General features: G+C 46.4%; 1 protein-coding gene across 1 annotated transcript in view; it reads left to right on the top strand.

Moving 5' to 3' along the window:
* Positions 1-1,516: 1,516 nt before the first annotated feature.
* Positions 1,517-23,102, top strand: part of LOC144949685 (histidine decarboxylase-like) — a 30,423-nt gene continuing 8,837 nt past the window's right edge. The window contains exons 1-10 of the mRNA XM_078879700.1: positions 1,517-1,559; positions 4,209-4,381; positions 6,031-6,144; positions 7,014-7,136; positions 8,145-8,285; positions 11,063-11,206; positions 11,943-12,009; positions 14,594-14,756; positions 18,882-18,972; positions 20,074-20,172. Coding sequence (XP_078735826.1) covers positions 1,532-1,559; positions 4,209-4,381; positions 6,031-6,144; positions 7,014-7,136; positions 8,145-8,285; positions 11,063-11,206; positions 11,943-12,009; positions 14,594-14,756; positions 18,882-18,972; positions 20,074-20,172 — 1,143 coding nt within the window. The 5' untranslated portion in view covers positions 1,517-1,531. The remainder of the gene's footprint in view (positions 1,560-4,208; positions 4,382-6,030; positions 6,145-7,013; positions 7,137-8,144; positions 8,286-11,062; positions 11,207-11,942; positions 12,010-14,593; positions 14,757-18,881; positions 18,973-20,073; positions 20,173-23,102) is intronic.

Raw genomic sequence — 23,102 nt, 5'->3', positions numbered from 1 at the left:
TTAAAATGTAAATGTTGTGTTTTAAGCACACAGCATAATGTACCAAATCATTGTAGAATGTAAATGTTGCTGAAACTAAGTAAAAAAAATAAAGTTTCCTTATAAGGTCAGACATCTTTTGTAATTCAGGTAATAGCCATATTATTGTCTAACTAGAGAGCTATTGAATCGGAAAGTGCTATGTTTAAATCCTAGAGACTAAAAATATCACTCCTCCATGATTACCGTCAATTCTGAACATAAACGAAAGACACAATGTTAAAAAGTCTATTTCACCACTTTTTATATCTACTCTCCTATTCCCTTAATTGCCCCCAACTGGCAGCCTTGTGGCTGTCCGTTAATTGCCCCAACCGACAGCCCCTCCCTCCACTTCACAGCCACGAGCTGTAGGAGCAGGGCTCTGTCACTCAGTGGTGCTGATAACGTTCATATTCAACACCATCATCCATGCAGTTCCTCGTTGCGGTGTCACCTCCCTTTATCATATAGCCTCTCTATACATAAGGATTGTGTTTCACTCCATCTAGATCACTCGCAAGAGACCCTTCAAACCTTCCACATTCATGCACACAGTGGCGGCTCCTGCAAAATCTCTCAGGGGGGGCAAATGTCTGGATGATTGATAAGGATAAGGTCCACCCATGCAATGGATAAATTAACAGCTTAAGCATGTAAAGGCAACTTCACTTCTTTAATATTAATGAAAAATAAAGTGACTCTTACAATACATCTTGTTTGTTTCTATACTCACTATTAATACAATCCACTCAAGTTTCTTTTATTAAAGATTCCACTAGGTGGCGACAAATTATATTGTTGGATGAAACGTGCTTACGTATGATGACGTAAGCACGTTAGTGCGAGCCTTCCCGGAAGCCATAGAGAATGCATTGCAGCGCCCCCCCGTTCGAAAAAAAACATCTTTGAATGTAAGTCTATGGGGCCACTCGGGGCGATTCTCAGCCGGAGTGAAATCGCCCAAAAAGAGGCGGTACTCCACAGAACGTGACATGACGCTGATTGGACTATATCCAGAGGCACAGTGACGGCTAGCGTGACTCTGTGGTTGAATGACATTGGTGGTGCGTCGCCCAATCGCCCTAATGAAGAAACCGCCCCTGCAGGCACATCGTAAATTACTTCAGGAATGCTTTTCCTCTTCCAAATGTGTGTACACAGTGTTGGGATATGAGAGCAGGTTTACAGTGTGCAGAGCGTAAATAGTCACTCTGACCCATAATAGATAATAACCACATCAGCACTCCTTATCTGATTGGCCAACGTGTCAGACAGCTTTCAGATAACTGGTCAGCTGCGTGAGTTACATGCAGGTACAGCGGCTCACCACTACACGTCGACTTTCGCGACCAATAACATCCATAATACAGGGGTTTTTTTGGTTGAGATCGCGTAAATACATTCAGTAAATATTTATACAATTTAATCCAAAAAAACTCATTACAGCTCACCACTGATAAACAACCGGCCCAACAGCTCACCAACTGTACCACGACCTGCCAGCAGCACAATGGACAATGATGAATACCGAAATCGAGGTGAGTTGAATTTACTACACAATGGTGCCAATTATAATAATCATAACAACTAGTGTAATCGGCCGTCAGATGACGGGTATTTTCAGATCGTAAACGATCCAGTGTTTCTTGACTTTGTCAATTACGCCATCTCTGCTGTCTTTCTCTGTTTAATCGACGTCTTCTTTTGTGTGTAGACCCTTCTGGTTTCATCTGAATGAAATATAAATTACGGAATGTGATGTACTGAATTTAATGTACTCAGAGTAATGTATTACAAACCTGTAAATAAAGAATTACAATTGTAAATCACCATCGTAAGGTTATAAGAACAATATGTAAAAAAGAAAAATGGTTTTCCAAACTTAACATTTTCCTCACCTGTGAGAGTGAATAAAAGAATATAAACACTTAGTTCTCGACTTCTGTTTGTTGCAAATGTGCAATTGTTGTAGGAATTGTTATAAGTATCGACTTACTGCATTCTGTTTTGATAATTCAAAAAATAAACTATTTCATTTTCGCTAAAAATGTGAGCAGACGGTCGCTTTAAAAAATGAACTTCCACTTAGTTACAATAGCTCACTGGATTCTGAATTGATGTTAATTTGAAAAAGTTACAGTAATTATTATTGATTGGAAGGGGAGAGGTCGGTGTTCACAAATTTTCACAAATTTCCACTTTAAATGCGAGCAAAAGTCATGAAAGTGAAACTCCACTGAGTTCAAATTAAAAGTGATTCTGCTTCTTTATTTCAATTTCTATTCGATGTCCAAAAAAACTATTGTCACACACAAATTAACTGAATAGATGATTTATCATTATTCTCTAAAGGTGTGTGAAACGAAAATATAAAATACAAACACAAGGGCGCACTTGGGTTTTATCAAAAGCGGAGCTGGCATATTTTTGGGAAAAAAATAGTATTCTTGTAACAAACTAACAATTATTAGTTACAATTGTAATAAGCCTTTCATGAAAATTTGTTTTTATTGCATGAAAATCCACGTAGCCTACCCAGCGTCACACACATCGTCCAGGGTGTCAGGCGTTAGGCACAGATCACCAAAACTATATAATGATAAAAGGAGTTTCAATTGGTAAAGAAACTGAATAATTCCGTAACTTATGTCAGTGAGATTTCAGTCAAATTATAATTCCCATAGTGAATAACGCATGGGCATAATACTTACGTACATCATGATCAATACTGTATCAGTAACTGTACTACCCGGCTTCGCCCGGGAGTTGGATCCACCACGCCCGGCCGCCTTTGTCTCCCCAATGGCGATGTTCACACACCACAGCAGTGACTCGTTTTGAGGCTGAGTCGACCTAGGGGAGGCCCAGGACCGGTTAAAATAATCGTCACCGGTGGTGGCATTGAGCGGGAATCGAACTCGGGTCGCCAAGTTCGTAGCGCAGCGCGCTAACCATTACACTACAATGCGTTACGCTTCCACATGCGCGGGTCACGTGACAGATTTTACGTCACCGCTCACTTGCCGTGCAAAAAATAAATGCATTATTGAGCTCGCCCCCCCCCCAAAAAAACAAAAGTGTATTTCTATCATTTTTGCATGGTGTACAGTCTGGAAAGTACCCACATGGCAAATTTGCAGTTTGTTGCATGTCGGGAAGTACGCTAAACAATTTGAACAGACACACATATTCACAACTTTGCCTTTTATATATATGGAGATATAACAAGTGTTTCACACGATCAAATATGGCCGTACCCTTGCACAACTGCATATTAGAAGAGCAACGAGATGTTAATAGTGGAATGCTTTGATGTCTGCCAGCCGAGTTGCCCTTGAAAAATGGCATCTTACCTCAATGGGCTATACTTGGGGAAAAACCTCTTCTGATTCTGAATTTTAAAAAAAATGTCCTCTGAAGGTGTAAAGGAAAGTGGAATATAATTGAGTTACATAATTATAATGACTGATTACAAATTAATGGAATGGCTGCGATGAGTTTGTGATGATGCCATGAGAAAATGCAATTTGGCCAGCTGATCTAGCTTTCTCTGAAAAATTATAGTAACCTATGATAGTATATTTCTCCATGATTTGAATTGATATTTAATAATATTGTACAAGGTCAAAATTCAGATGTATTTCCATTTACCAGGAAATAGTCTATTGATGTCATTATGGTTTTCAGACAGCACAATGAATTGGTTTTGGCGCTACCTTTCAGACCGTTTTAAAATGGTGTCAATTGACAATGTTTCAGGCACAAAAATCCAAATCACAAAGGGTGCTCCACAAAGTTTGATGCTTGGTCTGCTTTTGCGAGAGCAAAAAATTCTTGCCAGCTGGCTCAAAAACTGAATAGACAAACGAGCAACACTTGGCAAAGCTTGCAATACGTCTAGAGAAGCCGTTGACGGTATTAATAGCAATGGAGAGCTTAATGCAACTTGACATGGTTTGGGATTTCATTTTCGCAGCTATAGTGGAACCAATTCTTGCTTAACAGTCCCGATAAATACGCAACCGCGACCCAGGTTAACATTAACATTAGGTGATGGGATTATAGCAAATGTGACCAGCACTGGCAGGCATCATCACGAGCTTTGCAAGAAATTGCAGGGCTGCACCATTACCTTAAGCACAGTTTACCACACCTATCCCCGGCACTATCCACGGCGGTGCGCGCAGGTAAGGAGATGGTGGACTACATCGCCATGTATCTGCGTGGGCTACGTAAGCGGCCCGTGAACCCCTCCGTGCGGCCCGGCTACCTGCGTCCCCTGCTGCCCCCTGGCCCCCCGCAGCAAGGAGAGCCCTGGGAGAGAATCTTTGAGGACGTGGAGCGGCTCATCATGCCTGGGGTAACGCGCCCAGCCACAGAAACATGGATAAGATGTAGAAATAAAGGGAAAACTTAGAATTGAGACCGCTCACCACTGAACAACATGGAGTAATGTGTTTGACCACGTGGATACTATTACAATTATTGCTATGAAATTCAAAACTGTTTCTATTTATATATATCGGAGAGTTTTCCAGTGGGTTGTTTGGCCAATTCTATTCACGAGTGGTGTGAGGGATGGAAACCAGAGGACCTGAAAACCCACGCATATGAGTACGGGACACTCAAAGCCCCGCACAATTTGATTCCATAATCCGTAGCTGTTCAGCCATTTCCTCGCTGCCTTACAGCCCAATCTTACAAGGCCTGGTATTTCCAGTCAGTCTCTCATCTAAGTACTAACCAGGCTCAATCCTGCTTACTAAAGAGATTGGGCTCATGCAGTGTGATTTGGTGGTTTCCACACCCTGCGTGCATTATTTGAGTTTGATAATGGCCATGCAGCAGATATTGACCATTTAGTAGAAAATCTTTTAAAAAATGCACTGGTGGCCCACTCCTGTAATCCAGCACTGTGCAGGCGAGGGTTGGTGCATCGCACAAATGTTGCAAAACTCCCTTCCCGTGGCCGTCAAGGTGTCATACCCTGGCTTGCCAGAAGGCAGGACACTAAGTGTGGACTCCACCTGTTCCATCTGTATGGGATAGAGTGGGTTTCCTGTTGGTGCTGTGGTTTCTTTCGACATGTAAAACACTCATTAATTGGCCCATAAAACCTTTCATATACAGTATAGAGAACCGCAGAGCATGTGCAATTGTTGGTTTCGGCTCATCACGTGGCTGCCTTCCTGCTTGTCTGTGATTCCTCGTGCCTCTGAGTTGTTTTTTCTACGAGAGTCAGCGAATACTGTGCACGTTACAAGCTGAAATTGTTATTATTGGTTATTTGTTGGATACTCTTTGGTTCGTTCGGTAGAGTCAAGTAGTTAGAAATAAAATAAAACAAATCACGACGTTTCAATCGCAACACAAGTGGTCGTCATCAGGCAAAGGAGTCAGCCTCTAAATGCAAACTGTTTATGAAACGTCGTGATTTATTTTATTTTATTTCTATACTACGTGACTTTACCGAAAGAACCAAAGAGTATGGATTCCTGCAGTCACGAAAGCTTCAAATCAAGACGGAATTTATAGCTTGAAAGCATTTAGCGCGGGGCCCTTGAAAGTGCGGGGCCTGTAGCATATGCTGTTTTTGCTATTAGTGTAGAAGAGTGAAATACGCGGTGTGCACAGTTAACGGAGGGCAACTGAGGCCAAACAGGTGCGCATGTGCAACATGGGGTTTGCAAGGACAAACTGCCAGTTGTTAAGGGGCGAAGCAAGTGCAAACGGGGTCGACCGGTTGTGCATGTTGAGACCGGAGGTGTTGCCAGGGAGACGGGATATGAGGGTTGATTGACGGGCCAACAGGTGCAAGCCTGGCGAGAGCCTAAAGAGAAGCATGAGAGGTCTCGGATAATTAGCAGAGGGATGTAAGGGTGTGTGCGTGAGCGGAGAGAGGGTTGTTGCCGGGGACCAAGTGTTGCCGGGGACCAAATCAATATCTTTTGGATTTTGCATTTGACCACAGATTACTGCATGAATGTAAGTGAACTGTGCCGTGTGCAGGTCGTACACTGGCAGAGCCCGCACATGCACGGGTACTACCCGGGGCTCAACTCGTACCCGTCACTCCTGGGTGACATGCTGGCGACTGGGATGAACGGCGTTGGGTTTACATGGGTAGGTGTACGGCTGGGAGACTTATCCATGGGTCCGCCTCCCTGTGATGTTACAATTGATTACAGAGTGAGGTTATGATTGAACTAAAGATGTTTTTATTTTTATGAATTGAACGCCTCCAGCGGCTGCAGGGGTCATATGAACCTCTTTTATACAACATATTTAAATGCAAAATAACTGATTATCACATACACACGTAATTTTCTGTATTGTGAACACAATAATGCATTGTTAAAAGCATAATGGATTCGTAAGGCATACGTCTACTCACTGGAGCCTGCTGTGATAGCTCACTTGATCAAAATATCAAATTTGTTAAATGGTGGTGAGATGTGACCCTGACAGTGCCTTGATTCAGTCACTGAGTTGATGACACTAGGCCATATCGATCCCACCACAATACAAGAAGCTTGGGCAAAAATCCAGCTTTCCAAAGAGTCAACTGGAGTAAAAGTTTACCAGAGGTAGACGACGCTAAGATACATGTTGTCAATGTCATGGTGGTTTCTCTGACATTGGATGAATCTTGTGTCGAAGAAATATGTATCTCTTACACACAGATAGGAAACGTTCGCATGGTCCACGTACAGAGCTCCGTGACTTCTCTCATTGTTTCCACTGTTGAACTGCAGTAATGGTGCGTGCCGTGTCTATCGCCTCCTTAATTCGTTGATGTGGCAGAGTCCATAGGTACAAATGAGAACCGTAGACACTCCATTCCGTTCAGTCAGACATCTGGCATACACCGTCCAGCCGGCAGGTGTTAGACAATAACTGCATGGTGAGTCGACAAAACGAGCAACGTTAGTGGGCAGTGTTGGGGTTGAGCGTCGTGTTTGTTGTTGTGGGGGATGCCTGACCTGGGTCAGGCGTCTAACCCGGCTAGCACGGAGCTGGAGATGGTGGTGACGGACTGGCTGGCGACCATGCTGTCCCTGCCCGACACCTTCCGGCACGACCACCCAGGTGGACGCGGTGGCGGAGTCATGCAGGTGCTTCATCTAAAACACCATCGTCATCGTCATTCGAAAACGATTATCATAACAATCAACATCATGCATCTCTGACTTATTCATTTTTAATCAAAGTAGTACAAATGTCCAAACTTGTACAAATGTGCAAGGGACTCGTGGTGTCTTGAAGGTCCTTCATATACGTCACCATCGTCGTCATTTGAAAAATATTATTTTAATAATCAACATCATGCTTCTCTGAATGTTTTTCAAAGCAAAGTTGTATAAATGTGAACATTTTTTATTCCTTAATTGTGGGTTCCATTTGAATCCTCTTCACTAATATACGATAGTGAAGAATCGCCAACCAAGTGCGCGTGTGCGTGCAGGCGTTCATGTGCATATTCACAAAATGATTTGCGCGCTCTAACACAAACCTAACAATCTGGGTTCGATGCCTGGCCATGGTCACCAATGGCAATTAGATGAATGAATCTTTCTTACGTCGACTCAGCCTTGCACTGCGTGGTGAACAATGGAAATGGAGATATAAAGGTGGAGAGGTGTAGTGCTTGCACCACTCCTTCTTGTACTGTTCTGGGTTAGTTAGGTGCTCAAGGTAATTGCACGTGTCCACAGTCTTCTTTGAGGCGAAAGTGTCTGTGTGTCCCACAGATGAACCAGTTCAATTCCTGCTCACGGCTAACTCCAGTGACAAATATCTGAATCGGTTCTGAGTCTAACCAAGGTCGACTGAGCCTCAAGAGCTGCTTTCAGTGTTAATTTTGTTGTCCTTCCCCCGCACCTTCGATTATCACGGGTGGCAACGTACGGTGCGAAAGAAGTTCAACATACATACAAATGAGTACCTGATGCAGTGTGTAAACATTGCCACTGGGGAGACAAAGGAGATCAGGCGAGGTGCTGGCTGCCCACCTCCCTCGTGCGCCGAGCCGGCCCTTCACATAGGTGCTCGGTTAAGAGCACTTGCCCTAAAAGTCTGCTAAGGCTATACGGGGGATCTTTGTCTCTCTCTGTGTTCCACAGACCACGGTGAGCGAATCTAACTTGCTGGCGCTGCTGGCGGCACGGACGCGCGCGCTCGCCCGCCTGCGCGGGGATGCGCGCGTGGACGTGGGACAGGACGCACTCCTCAACGCGCGCCTCGTAGCGTACACCTCCGACCAGGTGCGCACCTCTGCCCGGATAATAACTCGTCCTCTAATACGCACCGATCATTATCACCCAGGAGCGCTGCGGTTGTGAAAATCAGATGGTGTGATCACGGATCGACATTGCGATCGTTATTAGGAGGAAAATTACCGTTGGTATTTTTTGTCACATCAAGCTATATTGCCACACATGTTGAATAACATTGCTTAAATCTTGAATGAGTATTTTGAATAATTAATCAAATATTTTGGCGGCTCAACCGGAATAATGACAACAGGTTAATTTAATGAAGAGCTATGGCAAGCAAACTTTTAAAAATCAATTATATTTTTGCTGGAAAATTATTGTTTTATTGAGACATACGATCAGTCTTCAGGCTAGCTTGCTAGCTTGGCGTACACTTCCGACAAGATGGCCCCCAACGCGATCCACCCACAAATGTGAACATTGCTTACAAAACAAAATAAAAAGATATCCCAACGGGGTGAAGTGGTGGTGCAGTGATTAGTGCACTGCATTATGGACCCAACAAACAGAGTTTTTATATTCTTTGGGTCTTTCGGTAAAGTCACATAGAACAAAAAAATTGACAACAAAAAACTACGACGTTTCGATCGCAACACAAGCAATCGTCATCAGGAGGAGAAAAGAGGGGAAAAGCTGCTGAGGCAGGCTGTTTTAAAGGTTTGAAATGGGTGTAGCCCAAAGGTCATAAATGAAGTGGGCAGGGCTAGTGATTTTAAAGTGAAAAATTAGCATGTTAATGTAAGATCGGAGGGCTTCTTCCACGGCGAAGGTGCGGGGGTGGCTATTGTAATGTGAGAGATTAGCATGTCAATGTAAGATCGCAGAGCCGCCGCCACGTCAAGGACGCGAGCGACGGTGGCTGTGTTAGTGTGAGACATTTAACCTGTTAATGTAAAATCAGAGTATCGAAAATAACAACTAACATCTGAAGGTAGTGTAATGTGAGGGTTCACCTGGGTGATTAAGTGGTCACACCTGATTGATAATAATTGACTCTACCGGCCCCAGCCCATAACCAATGGGGAGAGGAGTAGGGGCGTGGCCCTGACGTAATGCGAAGGTTACACCTGGAAGAAGATGATTGGCTCTGCTGGCTTCAGCCACAGCCAATGGGGGGACGAGTTAGGGGCGTGGTCCTGGGACCGTAGGATGGGATCTGGAAGATTCCAGGGAGGTTACCCAGGATTGGCTGAGAGGTACCACGTGACCCAGGGATTAAAAGGGGTGGAGACAGGCAACACGTGGTCAGAGCTGGAACGAACGAAGGGGGGAGCCACGCTGGAGCACGGGGTCCAGAGCCTGCCACGTGGCAGCGATAGTCATCTCACTCTCTATCCCTCCCTCTCACGCTGTCTGCCAATAGCGTGAAGGAGCCATAGAGCAGAGGAGCCAGTACGATGAGAGCTGTGGAAGAAAGTTAATAAAGAACACTGATTCCAGAAGTTGCCTCCGTGACCTTTATTACAGTAGGATGAAAACATCACAGCCAGTTATGACTTAAACTGGTTAATAACGTCCTTCCAATGATTGCTGAGTTTGTACCCATCTTGTCGGTTACAATTTTGTCTCTGTATATAAATCTGGATGGCTTCATGAACGAATCTTTGTTGATAGCCAGTGGGTTTGCAAAGTACCTTCGTTTTGAAGAAATCAATTTCGTATGATATATATAGACACAGTCACAATTTCAACCGAGAAGATGGGTACAAAGTGAGCAATCATTGGAAGGATGTTATTAACCAGTTTAAGTCATAACTGGCTGTGTTTCCATCCTACCTTTCGATGTTAATTGTTATTTTCGACTCTCTGATTTTACATTAACAGGTTAAATGTCTCACACTAACACAGCCACCGCCGCTCGCGTCTTTAACGTGGCGGCGGCTCTGCGATCTTACATTGACATGCTAATCTCTCACATTACAATAGCCACCTCCATGCCCTCGGCGTGGAAGAAGCCCTCCGATCTTACATTAACATGCAAATGTCTCACTTTAACATCACTAGCCCTGCCCGCGTCGTTTACGACCCTTGGGCTACACCCATTTCAAACCTTTAAAACAGCCTGCTTCAGCAGCTTTCCCCCTCTTTCTCCTCCTGATGACGATTGCTTGTGTTGTGATCGAAACGTCGTAGTTTTTAGATGTAATTTTTTTTTTCCGTGTCTTTACTGAAAGACCCAAAGAATATTAATTACTGCAGTCACGGAAGCTTAAAGTCAAAACAGAGTTTTATTCCTGGCCACGCTTATAACACCTGTGACAAAGGATATTTGAACCAGTTATGGCCACCTCCACTCCCTCACCAAACCAGAACTGACCAGTGTGTCAAAGCATGGTTAATCAACCACTATGACTGACACGGCATGAGGAGGCCTTCATCCAGCGGTGAATTGATGAATCGCTCTAAATTATTATTGGAAAAAAGACAAGGCACCACGATCAGCTCTTACAGTTCCTCGGTTTGCCTACTTTAATCGATAACATCTGCTTTGGGAAATAAACAACGTGTGTTTGCATTCAATTCCATGTTTTATAAATTGTCACTTTCGTCAATAACACTACCTTAAAACGAAAATCATATAATAGGCGACATTTAGGGCTATGACTATTATTCATTGCACATCTTTAAAAAGTGCCATTGCCCAAAACGTCACCTATTATATATTTTCTCCTTTTAAGGCAGTGTCATTGACGAATGTGTTTAGTTTTTTATTGTGCGTTTTGTAAAAATTACGTGTTTTGTTAATGTTTGTGCACATCCGCCAGGCTCACTCGTCGGTGCTGAAGGCGAGCCTCGTGTCGCTGGTGAGGCTGCGCTCGCTGCCCACGGACGTGGAGTTCTCGCTACGCGGGGAGACGCTCCGACGCGCCGTGGAGGAGGACCAAGCACAGGGCCTCGTCCCGTTCTTCGTGAGTCGCTTCACTCTTTGCACAAATAATTTGCGCGTAAGTTGAGGCTTCATTTATACCATGACACTACCAATTATTAAAAACATTATCAAACTGTTAGCTTGTTTTCACAATGGGAGAAGGATAAAGCTGGTAACCCCTAATTCTGTACTAAAATTTTCTACCTTCTACAATCTTCTACATGTCACGAAGTTATGAATAGTTTTGATGATTTTTCTCAGTTTCTTATTTGAAAGTAAATTAAATATTGGCATCGTTATTTAATTAAAATATTTTACGAATCAGATTCATTATATGCAAAGTTAGTTGTGTTAACATATCACAGACGACCAAGTTATGGTTAATGTATCAGAGAGCCTTGGTGCCAGGTCCACCCTGAATATTAAACATCTATTTCTTTCTTTTTGCTTCGATATCTCTCTGCGAGTTTTTCTTTGTGCCTCTCAATGTGTATCCGGCTCTCTGTGTCTCGTCGTGTGTCTCTCTATTATTCTCTGTACCCCTCACTTCCTCCGTCTGCAACTTGTTAGTGTCCATTAGACATTTTCAATGCCTCTCTATGTCTTACGTCTTGGGTAGCCACTCAAATCACCCACCCCTAAGGTCTGGCCTGCTCGCACTGAATACACATTGAGGAATTCTATGCCAGTTTGTTTTCTTGGGTCGATCATCCGCTCATCTGTGTGCTGGTGGTGGCTGTTCTGACTGATGTGCATCGTTCCCATGCTCCCTGTAGGTGTGTGCGACCCTTGGATCGACGGGCGTGTGCGCCTTTGACAACTTGTCCGAGTTGGGCCCTGTCTGTGAGACACCATTTTTTAAATGCACCGAATACCAACACACCATCGTCACACAAATATTATGGACAGAGCGAGGAGACACAAAGAGTAGTTGCAAACACAAACAGTAGTTGCAGGCTCTTTAGTTGGCCTACTTTGGGTCCCATACATGGTGGCCAGGAGACCTACATGGCAGTCCTACTACTTCTTGGCAGTACAGCAAGCATAATAATTAATCTGCCTGTCTAGAACTGAGTGTAAATTCCAACCAGTGAAATAATAAATAACAGAGACAATGTGTACACAAGTTAAAGACATATAGATTTTTAGGAGAGGTGGGATTACAATTTGCAAGGGGGGATGCTGACTGGTGGTTAATACATAACTAGAGATTGGCAGTCCTTGAGGGCTTCACACAGCATTGGATAAATAGCTCATGTTGATGATGAAATAATCGAGGCAAGCTTTAGTGTTGATACAATTTCTTAGGCATACTGATTGTGTTACTCGTAATACATATTGGTTGCGAAAGCCAAAATGTTAAACAAATGTTTTACTCTTGTTCATGAATGTATGTATGTTGAACTTCTTTCTCACCGTACGTAGCCAACTGTGCTAAATGAAGGTACGATGTCAAATACTTGTATTACTGCACAATACTTTCAACCAGTGCCGGATTCAGCTAGTGTGGGGCCTGTAGCATATGTTATAAAGGGGCCCTAAAAATATCTAAAAACATTTTTACTTGCATAGTAAAGAAATTGTGTTTTTTCATTTGCTATACAGCCAGATAATACGACAAATTAAACAGCCAGTCGTTCATAAAAGTTGAAGGCTGTATCGTACTATAATAATAGAGCAAGTGCAGAATCACTAAACCGGAATTGATATTTTATTTTATACCTACGTTACTTCACCGAAAGAACGAAAGAGTATGGATTCCTGCAGTCACGAAAGCTTCAAATCAAGACGGAATTTATAGCTTGAAAGCATTTAGCGCAGGGCCCTTGAAAGTGCGGGGCCTGTAGCATATGCTATTTTTAAATCCTTTATATTAAGTTTGCTTGCTTGCTTAGGACCGTGCAAATCTTTTGGTCGTTTTTTAACCCACTTCCCGTGATCCAATCGAGCTGACATTTTGCACACAGACTCGTTGTGCGTGACAATGCATTTTCGTCCAAAAAAATTCCTAAATTTTACACTGTTTAGGGAAAATGTTTTTAATATTTAATTACCAATTGTTTAATGCTGCCAGACAATCATCTGACCCATAGGTGGCAGCCATCTCAAGCCAGAGAACGAGAGGACTCTAGCCGCCCCGATGCCACGCATATAAAGGATTTATAGTGAAAAACTTTGTTTTTATGGGTTAATTTTTTTAATTCTTTATATTAAGTTCGCGTGCCTGCTTGCTTACGACCATGCAAATCTTTCGGTCGTTTTTTAACCCACTTCCCGTGATCCAATCGAGCTGACATTTTCCACACAGACTCGTTGTGCGTGACAATTAATGTTCGTGAAAAATTATTTCCAAAATTTTACACTTTTTAGGACAAAAATATTATATTTAATTACCAATTGCTTAATGCTGCCATGCAATCATCTGACCCATAGGTGGCAGCCATCTCAAGCCAGAGGACGAGAGGACTCTAGCCGCCACGCATATAAAGGATTTATAGTGAAAAACTTTGTTTTTACGGGTTATGCTTGTTGCTACTAGTGTAGAGGAGTAAATACGCGGTGTGCACAGTTAACTGAGGGTAGCTGAGGCCAAACAGGTCCGCATGCGCAACATGGGGATTGCACGGACAAACCGCCAGTTGTTAAGGGGCAAAGCAGGTGCAAACGGGGTCGACCAGTTGTGCACATTGAGACTGGAGGTGTTGCCAGGGAGACGGGAGATAAGGGTTGATTGATGGGCCAACAGGTGCCAGCCTGGCGAGAGCCTAAAGAGACACACGAGAGGTCTCGGATAATTAGCAGAGGGATATAAGGGTGTGTGCGTGAGCGGAGAGAGGGTTGTTGCCGGGGACCAAGTGTGAAGACATCTCGCCTCTGCCACTCCAGCCGTCAATGGGACCTCAACCCTCACGCCGTCGCCAGGCGGGTGTTAGCTGATCCCCCTGGCCGGGAGAGACGGTAAACGGGTCGGAGGGAGCGTAGGTGAGAGCAGTGGTGGACATATAGAGTCGCTGTGTGTGAAGACGCTGTGTGTAGAGTCGCTGTGTGCGAAGCGAAGACACTGTGTGTGGAAATGTTGTGTGCGAAGACGCTGTGTGCGGAGACGCTGTGTGCGGAGTCCCTGAGAGCAGAGCTGCTGAGTGCAGGATAAGGGAGGTGAAAGGTATATAAGAGTGGGGAGAGGTTAAACATAAGTGACCGTATCGATAGTTATAGGAGTGCCTACAACTGGTGCAAGAATAGATGAATAAAGTCTAAGCAGGTCACTTGTTACAATGTGTCGGTGTGAGTAATTTCTGAAGACACTACACTAGGATAATCCAGCACTGCTTTCAACAAATGGTGCTACAATATTACAATAGGAATCCAGACATCCACGTGTAACATGTGTAAACACCTACTTTGCCTCCACCTATGCTCCCCGCAGGCCGCCAGGAGGGGCTGTGGCTGCACGTGGACGCGGCGTATGCGGGCACTGCCTTCCTGTGCCCCGAGCTGCGCGACCCCCTGCACGGGATCGAAATCGTCGACTCGTTCGTGGTCAACCTGGGCAAGTGGATGATGGTCAACCTGGACTGCGCCGTCTTCTGGTGAGAAGAGACGTCAGTAACGGCTCGAAACCGGCGGCTTGAGCAGAATGCCAAACATTTGGAGGGGCGAGTCACGATGAAAGTGATGTTGTTATACCTGTTTACCATCAATATTATTCATAGATGGCGCCGATGATGGCAGCCTCGGCCGGTTTGTGCACCCTGTTTTGTTTGTTAATTCAGTGTTCTGCCTAGTTTTTCGGAGCTCTCTAACAAGAGACGAACTTTTAAACATTAGGGAAACAACTCCTGTGGATTTATTTCCCACTTTTCTGCTTCCAGCGGCAGAATTATTGGGCATTCTAGTCAAAGCCGCGCTAGGCTTTGCTCAAGCAGTAAAATGCCACCGAAGTGGTAAACGGTCGGGGGCTCTAGTACGGCTACGCAGACGCGGGATCTGATCCTGGATACTGCATTACAACTGGCAGGCTTCCAACTCTTAAGATCGGATCGGGACATAGTACTCTCCGGCAAGACGGGGGCGGTGGTATTTGTTTTTACACTAACAGTGGCTGATGTGTAGATGTAACAGTGATTCTGCAACATTGTTCTCCGGACCTGGAATAATTTTTTATAAACTGTAAACCTTTTCACTCGCCTCGCGAGTTCGCGTGGCTCATTTTGGTCAGAGTTTATTTGCCGCCGGGTCCTCAGGTTAAAGAGGCCCAACGCATGCTCGCCGACCAGATTCTGAGTGTGGAGCGAGCAAATCCGGATTCCCTGGTTATCGTACTCGGCTATTTTAACAAAGGTAATCTCAGCCACGAACTCCCCAAATACAGACAATTCATGAAATGCCCTACCAGAGAAGGGAACACTCTGGATCACTGCTACACTACAGTCAGTAGAGCCTACCACGCCGTCCCGCAAGCAGCACTGGGACACTCTGACCATGCCATGGTCCACCTGATACCTGCATACAGGCAGAAACTAAAGCTCTGTAAACCTGCTGTGAAGCATCTAAACAGTGGACCAGTGAGGCTATGGAGAATCTGCGGGCGTGCTTGGACTGTACTGACTGGGATATGTTCACGATTGCTACCAATAGCCTGGATGAACTCACAGAGGCTGTGACGTCGTACATCAGCTTCTGTGAGGACTGCTGTATTCCAACACGCACCAGGGTGAACTTCAACAACAACAAGCCCTGGTTTTCAGCAAAGCTCAGAAGGTTGAGGTTGGAGAAGGAGGAAGCGTTTAGGAGTGGGGATAGAGACAGATTCAAAGAGTCGAAGAACAGGTTTAGCAAGGCGGTGAGAGAGGCTAAACGACTGTACTCAGAGAGACTAAAACATCAGTTATCTGCTAACGACTCGGCTTCTGTCTGGAGAGGGCTCAGGCAGATCACCAACTACAAGCCCAGAGCCCCCCACACCACTAATGACTCCCGCCTGGCCAACTACCTGAACGAGTTCTACTGCAGATTTGAAAGACAATTGGACTGTCCTGAACTACCCCTTCCCACCCAAGAGGCCTCCCCCCTCCCCCCCCACTACAGAGATGACTCTCTCAATTCAGGAGGGAGAGGTTAACAGACTTTTCAAGAGGCAGAAACCCGCAAAGCAGCTGGGCCAGATTCTGTCTCTCCAGCGACCCTCAAGCACTGCGCTGACCAGCCGTCTCCGGTGTTCACCAACATCTTCAACACCTCACTGGAGACATGCCATGTACCAGCCTGTCTCAAGTCCTCCACTATCATCCCTGTGCCCAAAAAGCTAAGGCCAACAGGACTTAATGATTACAGACCTGTCGCCCTAACCTCTGTGGTAATGAAGTCTTTTGAGCGCCTGGTGCTGGCACATCTCAAAGCTATCACAGACCCTCTCCTGGACCCCCTGCAGCTTGCCTACAGAGTCAACAGGTCTGTGGACGACGCAGTTAACATGGCCCTCCACTTCACCCTACAGCACCTGGACTCCCCAGCATCCTACGCCAGGATCCTGTTTGTGGACTTCAGCTCTGCTTTCAATACCATCATCCCAGCCCTGCTTCAGGATAAGCTCTCCCAGCTGAACGTGCCCGACTCCACCTGCAGGTGGATCACAGACTTCCTGTCTGACAGGAAGCAGTGCGTTAGGCTTGGAACACAAGTCTCTGACTGCCGGTCCATCAGCACTGGATCTCCTCAGGGCTGCGTCCTTTCCCCTCTGCTCTTCTCCCTGTACACCAACAGCTGCACCTCCAGTCATCCGTCCGTCAAACTCTTGAAGTTTGCGGACGACACCACCCTCATTGGGCTCATCTCTGGTGGGGATGAGTCTGACTATAGGTGGGAAGCTGACAACCTGGTGACCTGGTGTAGCCAGAACAACTTAGAGCTTAATGCTCTTAAGACAGTGGAGATGGTTGTGGACTTCAGGAAGAATACAGCCCAACTCACTCCCATCACCCTGTGCGACTCCCCGGTCAACACTGTGGAGTCCTTCCGCTTCCTGGGCACTATCCTCTACCAGGATCTCAAGTGGGAACTGAACATCAGCTCCCTCATAAAGAGAGCACAACAGAGGATCTACTTCCTACGGCAGCTGAAGAAATTCGACCTGCCAAAGACAATGATGGTGCACTTCTACACAGCCATCATTGAGTCCATCCTCACCTCCTCCATCACCGTCTGGTACGCTGCTACCACTACCAAGGACAAGAGCAGATTGCAGCGTATCATCCGCACTGCTGAGAAGTTGATTGGCTGCAATCTGCCTACCCTCGAGGACCTGTACACCTCAAGCACCCTTAGGCGAGCGAGGAAGATTGTGGCCAACTCCTCCCACCCCGGACACTCTGTTCCAGCTACTCCCCTCCGGCAGAAGGCTGCGGTCCATCTGGACCAAAACCTCACGCCACAAAAACAGTTTCTTCCCATCCGCTGCTGGCCTCTTCAACAAGGCCAGGGGCTCAAACTGACTTTAACACAATATCTGCACAATGACACCCTGCCATATTTGTACTATGTTACCCTATTTGCATTTTTGTAATTGTATATTGTATATTATAGCTATTGTATATTTTAGATTTTATTTTATTAAATTTTTACATACTTTAGCTCCTTAGTATTAGTTAGACTGTGTACCTTTTAGTATAGTTAGACTTGTACACCACTTATTTAAGATTTAAGATTCCTATATGTTGAATGTATGCACCTTCCTGCCAAAGTAAATTCCTTGTCTGTGCGAACTTTCATGGCGAATAAAACCCTTTCTGATTCTGATTCATAGCAAAGTTTGTTTTTGGGTTAGATTACGTAAATATAAATGTGTCGTTAACCCACCACCACCTGACACAGCCAACAAGTGAGGTTTGTCAGGTAAACAAATGTGCCAATTAGTCATTACTTCAGCATACCGGTCTGTTGGAGAGTAAACACACAACATTTACAATTTGAGTATAACGTTTCGCTGGTGATTACAACCAGCTTCATCAGGCGATGTATCAGATTTGTGAAGAAGTCTTCCTGTTTCCTGTCTTGTTATACCAGTGCCGGTGCGGAATCCACTCTGTTTAATGATGGAGCCAAATTCGTGCACGTCTTCATTTATTTGGGTTTCAGGTAGAAACCCACTTCATTTTTCAATTCACTGCTGGATGGCCACCCCACACGGCGTCAGTTATGGAGGTTGTTTGACCATTCTTCATCATGTTGTACAGTGTGTTGTTGCTAGCTGTGGTCAGTTGTACCCAGCAGAATCAGAATCTTTATTTAGACTGGAGGAATCTGATGAGCCAAAAAGATGTCCAGTAAGGGCGGGTCAGTAGAATGCACAACCGACTGTGCCACCACTGCCCTTGCACTACCTTTAACTTTCTGGTGCCAGGTTGTACAATTATTTGCTGTATGCATGTAACGATGCACCAGTTCATGATGCACCAATCAAATCGTTTATGTAGTAATCTGGTGAGGTTTATTCAAACCATATATTAATAATGTTGTCACTTTTAGGATAAAACCGTGATACAGTGATACAACAGTGAAACTTCAAAAACGTGACGGTAAAAACGGGACAAAACATAATCTCTTGAATCGAATCACGACTCTGAATAATAATTCATTGCATCCCTGTGAGGATGAATTATTCGATGCCCAACTGCTGCGCCCTCACCGCACGCTAAGAGCCCGACTCACTGTGCCAGGGTGGCGGACAAGCGGAGTCTGCAGAGCACGTTCTGTGTGGAGCCGCACTACTTACAGCACGAGCACTCTGGTTCGGTCACCGACTTCATGGTAAGTGGATTCTGTCCACCTCCAATTGATATTTTTTTTTTCAATTCGTTTAATTTAAACTAATTGTCTTCATTTTATTAAGCGATAATCCCAGTGCATTTCAGATAAGTTTCAAGTGGATATTGGTTAACCAGGTGAAAACTCCTGGATAGACCAGGGTAGCCTCATTTGAGAGGGTGAACTGGGTCACAAAAATTACAAGGGCAAAACAAATAAAGTACGTACAGCAAATAAGCAAATAGAAATGAGCGCAAAAACAACTTTGTCATGTGAGAAATGGAAAATGTTGCAGAAACAAAAGTAAGTGTTCAATAATAAATTCCCTGTCGCGCAACGTGGCTCGGATAGATTATTTTCAGTTTTTACAGGGGGAGCGGTGGGGCATCGGTCAGTCGGCATAAAACAGAGAAGGGGGGGGGGTCCTAATATAGCAGCGGAAGGGCATCACAGCAGTAGTGTAACAAGCGTGGGGGCAGGGGGTGCCTCTACCCCAACACCCGCCCTGGTGGCCAAGGCTATGAGTTGGGGCCCCTATGACAAATACCATGAAATATGTTTCCCACAGTGTAAAAGAACAACAATTTAAATACACCCGCGGTTTGAATTAAATTTTATTAAAATGCTTTCATTTACGTTGCACGTTTTATTTTAATTACAGCTGTATTGGGGCCCCACCTCACCGATTGCCGCACCCCCCTGAGCTAATTATGTCGTTATCCTACTGCATCACAGTCACGAGTTCGCCCAGCAATTTCTTCCCATTTCCGCCAATGAATATAATATTCTTAGGTTTTTTCGGTAAAGTCACGTAGGTAAAAATCACGACGTTTCGGAGGCAACACAAGTAAAACAGCAATCATGCTGTGATGGTTCCACCTGATGACGGAAGCTTGTTGCCTCCGAAACGTCGTGATTTTTACCTATGTGACTTTACCGAAAAAACCTAAGAATATGAATCCTTGCAGTCACGAAAGCCTCAAATCTAGAATGAATATAATAACCTAATTCTTTCGGCGATTGACACATAAAAATGACAGTGATGATGTTGACGTCGGTTGTTATTATGACGATGATGCCGATTTAAAGTGACGTCTTGTGCAGCACTGGCAGATCCCGCTGACTGTGCGTTTCCGCTCGCTCAAGCTGTGGTTTGTGATTCGCTCATTCGGGCTGGACGGCCTGCAGGAGCACGTGCGCAGGGTGAGGGCCTCGTGTGACACTCGCTGGCATTGCCGAATGTGTAAAAACCTCACCGCACTCATTCATTCATTCATCGAGGAGTAAACGAACGCATAATATACAGGCGCTTAAAATTGTGTGTTTCTGTGTGCATTTTTATTACAATCGCAATGTTAAAATATTGCACGTGGTACATATCACTTTGCATATGTAGTGGGTTCTTCAGACGCCGTAGATGGATAGTTGAGGCAACACGTATTTATTATAACACCAACTTGTTAACACACCACAACATCTTCTAACAGGAAGGGTAACGGCCCTTCCACCAGCTAGCTAAGGAGATACACTTCCCCACGGAACTCGCCCTATTCCTAAGCTAGGGTCTTGGGCTAGTCTGACCTGACCGCGCCAAGGTGCAGGTCTCGACCACTGGTTACACGGACCCGGCCCTCACAAGGACTGCGGCCTCCGAGGCTCCAGGGTCACACCACTGGCTCAGTCTGCCCGGCCCTGACAAGGACGAGTCCAGGGTCCTAGGCTAGCCGGCCTTCTGTCTTCACTGGTTCTTCAGTCTTCGCTGGCAGCACTCCCAGACCCTCTCGGGCTCCTGCCTTTTATACATCTCCTCACCGAGGGGCGGGGTTCTATGGGATCCCAGGACACCCCTCAGCCCCCACCCGTTGGGAGGGGCGCGGGGGATCCAAACACCCCACAGCCCCCTCCCCCCGGGAGGGGCCCCAGGGTATCCCAGGACACCCCACAGCCCCCCCACTGCCCTGGGCTAGGGACATCGTGATTGCCCCCTACAGGTAAGCAGTGGGTGCTAGCCGGAGATGGTGTACGTTCATCCATTAACACCAGTACACATACACCGGTGGAATGTTATTAAAATACTAGCCTTTTGCACGTCCAAGGACGAGTGTATTGCAGTAAATCTGAAACTTGCAAACAAAAAGCAGACCGCGACGTGATATTCATTGCATTAATGCGTGTGCAATTTATAAGGGCGCGGTGACAGACCTATTTCGTTTCAAGGTTATAATCCCCTGTTCATCATGACGTCCTTTTTACTTTTGTAATAAGCGTCTCCGACGCGGGTTAAACTTCAGTTGTATTTATTCTTAAGTTACAGTACAGCACGTGTCTCCCTCGTTCCTTCGCGACCTGCTTCTTTCTTGCTCTTGGGACGCGGCTCACGCTTACCTCACGCCGCCGAGGCACTCCCCTCTCTCTCCGCCCCGCCGCTGGCTGACAGCGTGTCGGAGAGAGGGGAGGCTCTGCTGGTGGAGCCCGCCACGTGGCTGATGGTGGGAGCGCAGGCGGTGACGACGTTCAGACCCAGGCTCTTCACACCGACGACCCAGAGTCCTTTGCTCCTTCTGCTTATATCCCATTTCAAGTCACGCCCCTCTCGGAATCTTGTAGAGGGCTCTCGAGGCTTCCCGCTAGCTCCGCCCATTTACCTTTCACCCAGATGGGATCCCCCTTACTGATTTGGATGTGAGACAACATAGCACATGTGTAATGCGGGCGTAAGCGACCTTCCGGATGTGACGTCACGGGGGGTGGAGTCATGTGACGTGGGTGGAAGGTTCGGGTCCTTAAGCGGGTAAACCGGAAGGGGAAGTCGGTCGGGGTGTGAGCGGAAAAGAGTGAGGCCACGCGGGCGAGTGAGAAGAGGGGGGGGCACCGACGGCCATCGGGAGCCAACCCCGAAGACAAGAGGAAGCTGCGGAGTGGTGTGCAGCTGCAGAGGAGACAGCCAGAAGGGCTGCGTGTTAGAGGCAGCGGTGTGGCTGCCAGGTGGAGCTGCGGAGAGAGAGAGACAGCACGAGGCTGTCAGAGCTGCGGAGGGAGAGAGGGAGACAGCACGAGGCTGTCAGAGCTGCGGAGAGAGAGAGGAGTTGCAGCGAGTACAGCCAAGGGGGCTGTGTGAGAGAAACAGCAGCGGGGCTGCTGTTGTGAATCGGGCCGACATTGGAGTCAGCACCGTGGAGAAGCTACAGAGTAAAGACAGCCGTGTGGGTGTACAGCACGAACCGAATAAAGGACACTGAGCCAGACATCGTGGTCCAGTCGTTTATTACACTGGTGTCAGAAGTGCAACGGCATGTCGAAACAAGTGAGGAAGAAAGTTAATCCGGCGCCTGCATCGGCTTCTTCGTCCGACGACGACGACGAACTCCCTCCAACCACGGATCCTGTTGGGGTGGTGGAGGAGAGCCCGGCTGAGGCGACCACGGGAACGGGAGTGGAGGATGTTGGCGCGGTTGCGGGTCCGTCGACATCATCAGACGCGGATCAACGATGGCAAGCGATGGCGGTACAACTGGAGGCACTTAAGGACGTCCTGGCGCATCTATGCCATCTCGTCGCGCCAGGGACGATGGAGGACGCAGTTGGTGCTCCGCGGGCCGCCACGTTGCCTGTCCTGCCGCCGCCATTGCCCACGCGGCAAGAGGCCGCCATTTTGCGCGCTCCGCGGCGCCAAACCGCCATCTTGGCCACGCCGCGGGCCGACGCCATTTTGAATTTGCCACCACAACCACCACCATTGGAAGACGGCGGGAAGAGGAGTCGGAGTCGCCACCTTACCACGGTTAAAGAATTTTCCGTCGGTGGGGACTGGAGCGCGTTCGCCTGCCGCTTCTTGGCGGCGGTACGCACAGCAAGATGGACCGATGCGGAGGCTTTGGAGGTGTTGCCGACTCTCCTGGACGACGAATCTGTCTGATTCTTCCGTTCCATAACGACCGATAAGAAGGCAACTTTACGTGGTGTTTTTCAAGAAATGGCCGATGCTTATGAGCCACCAGATGATGCGCATCGGCGATTCGCTCAACGACAACGAGCACCAGAGGAGTCGCCCGTGGCGTTCAGGGGTGCGGTGCTGGAGCTGGCCATGGCAGCTTATCCTGAGACGCCACAGGACCTGCTCGAGCCTCTCATAT

Source organism: Lampetra fluviatilis, chromosome 3, assembly GCF_964198595.1.
Source record: "Lampetra fluviatilis chromosome 3, kcLamFluv1.1, whole genome shotgun sequence".
NCBI lineage: Eukaryota > Metazoa > Chordata > Hyperoartia > Petromyzontiformes > Petromyzontidae > Lampetra > Lampetra fluviatilis.
This window is presented reverse-complemented; position numbering and strand designations above follow the sequence as displayed.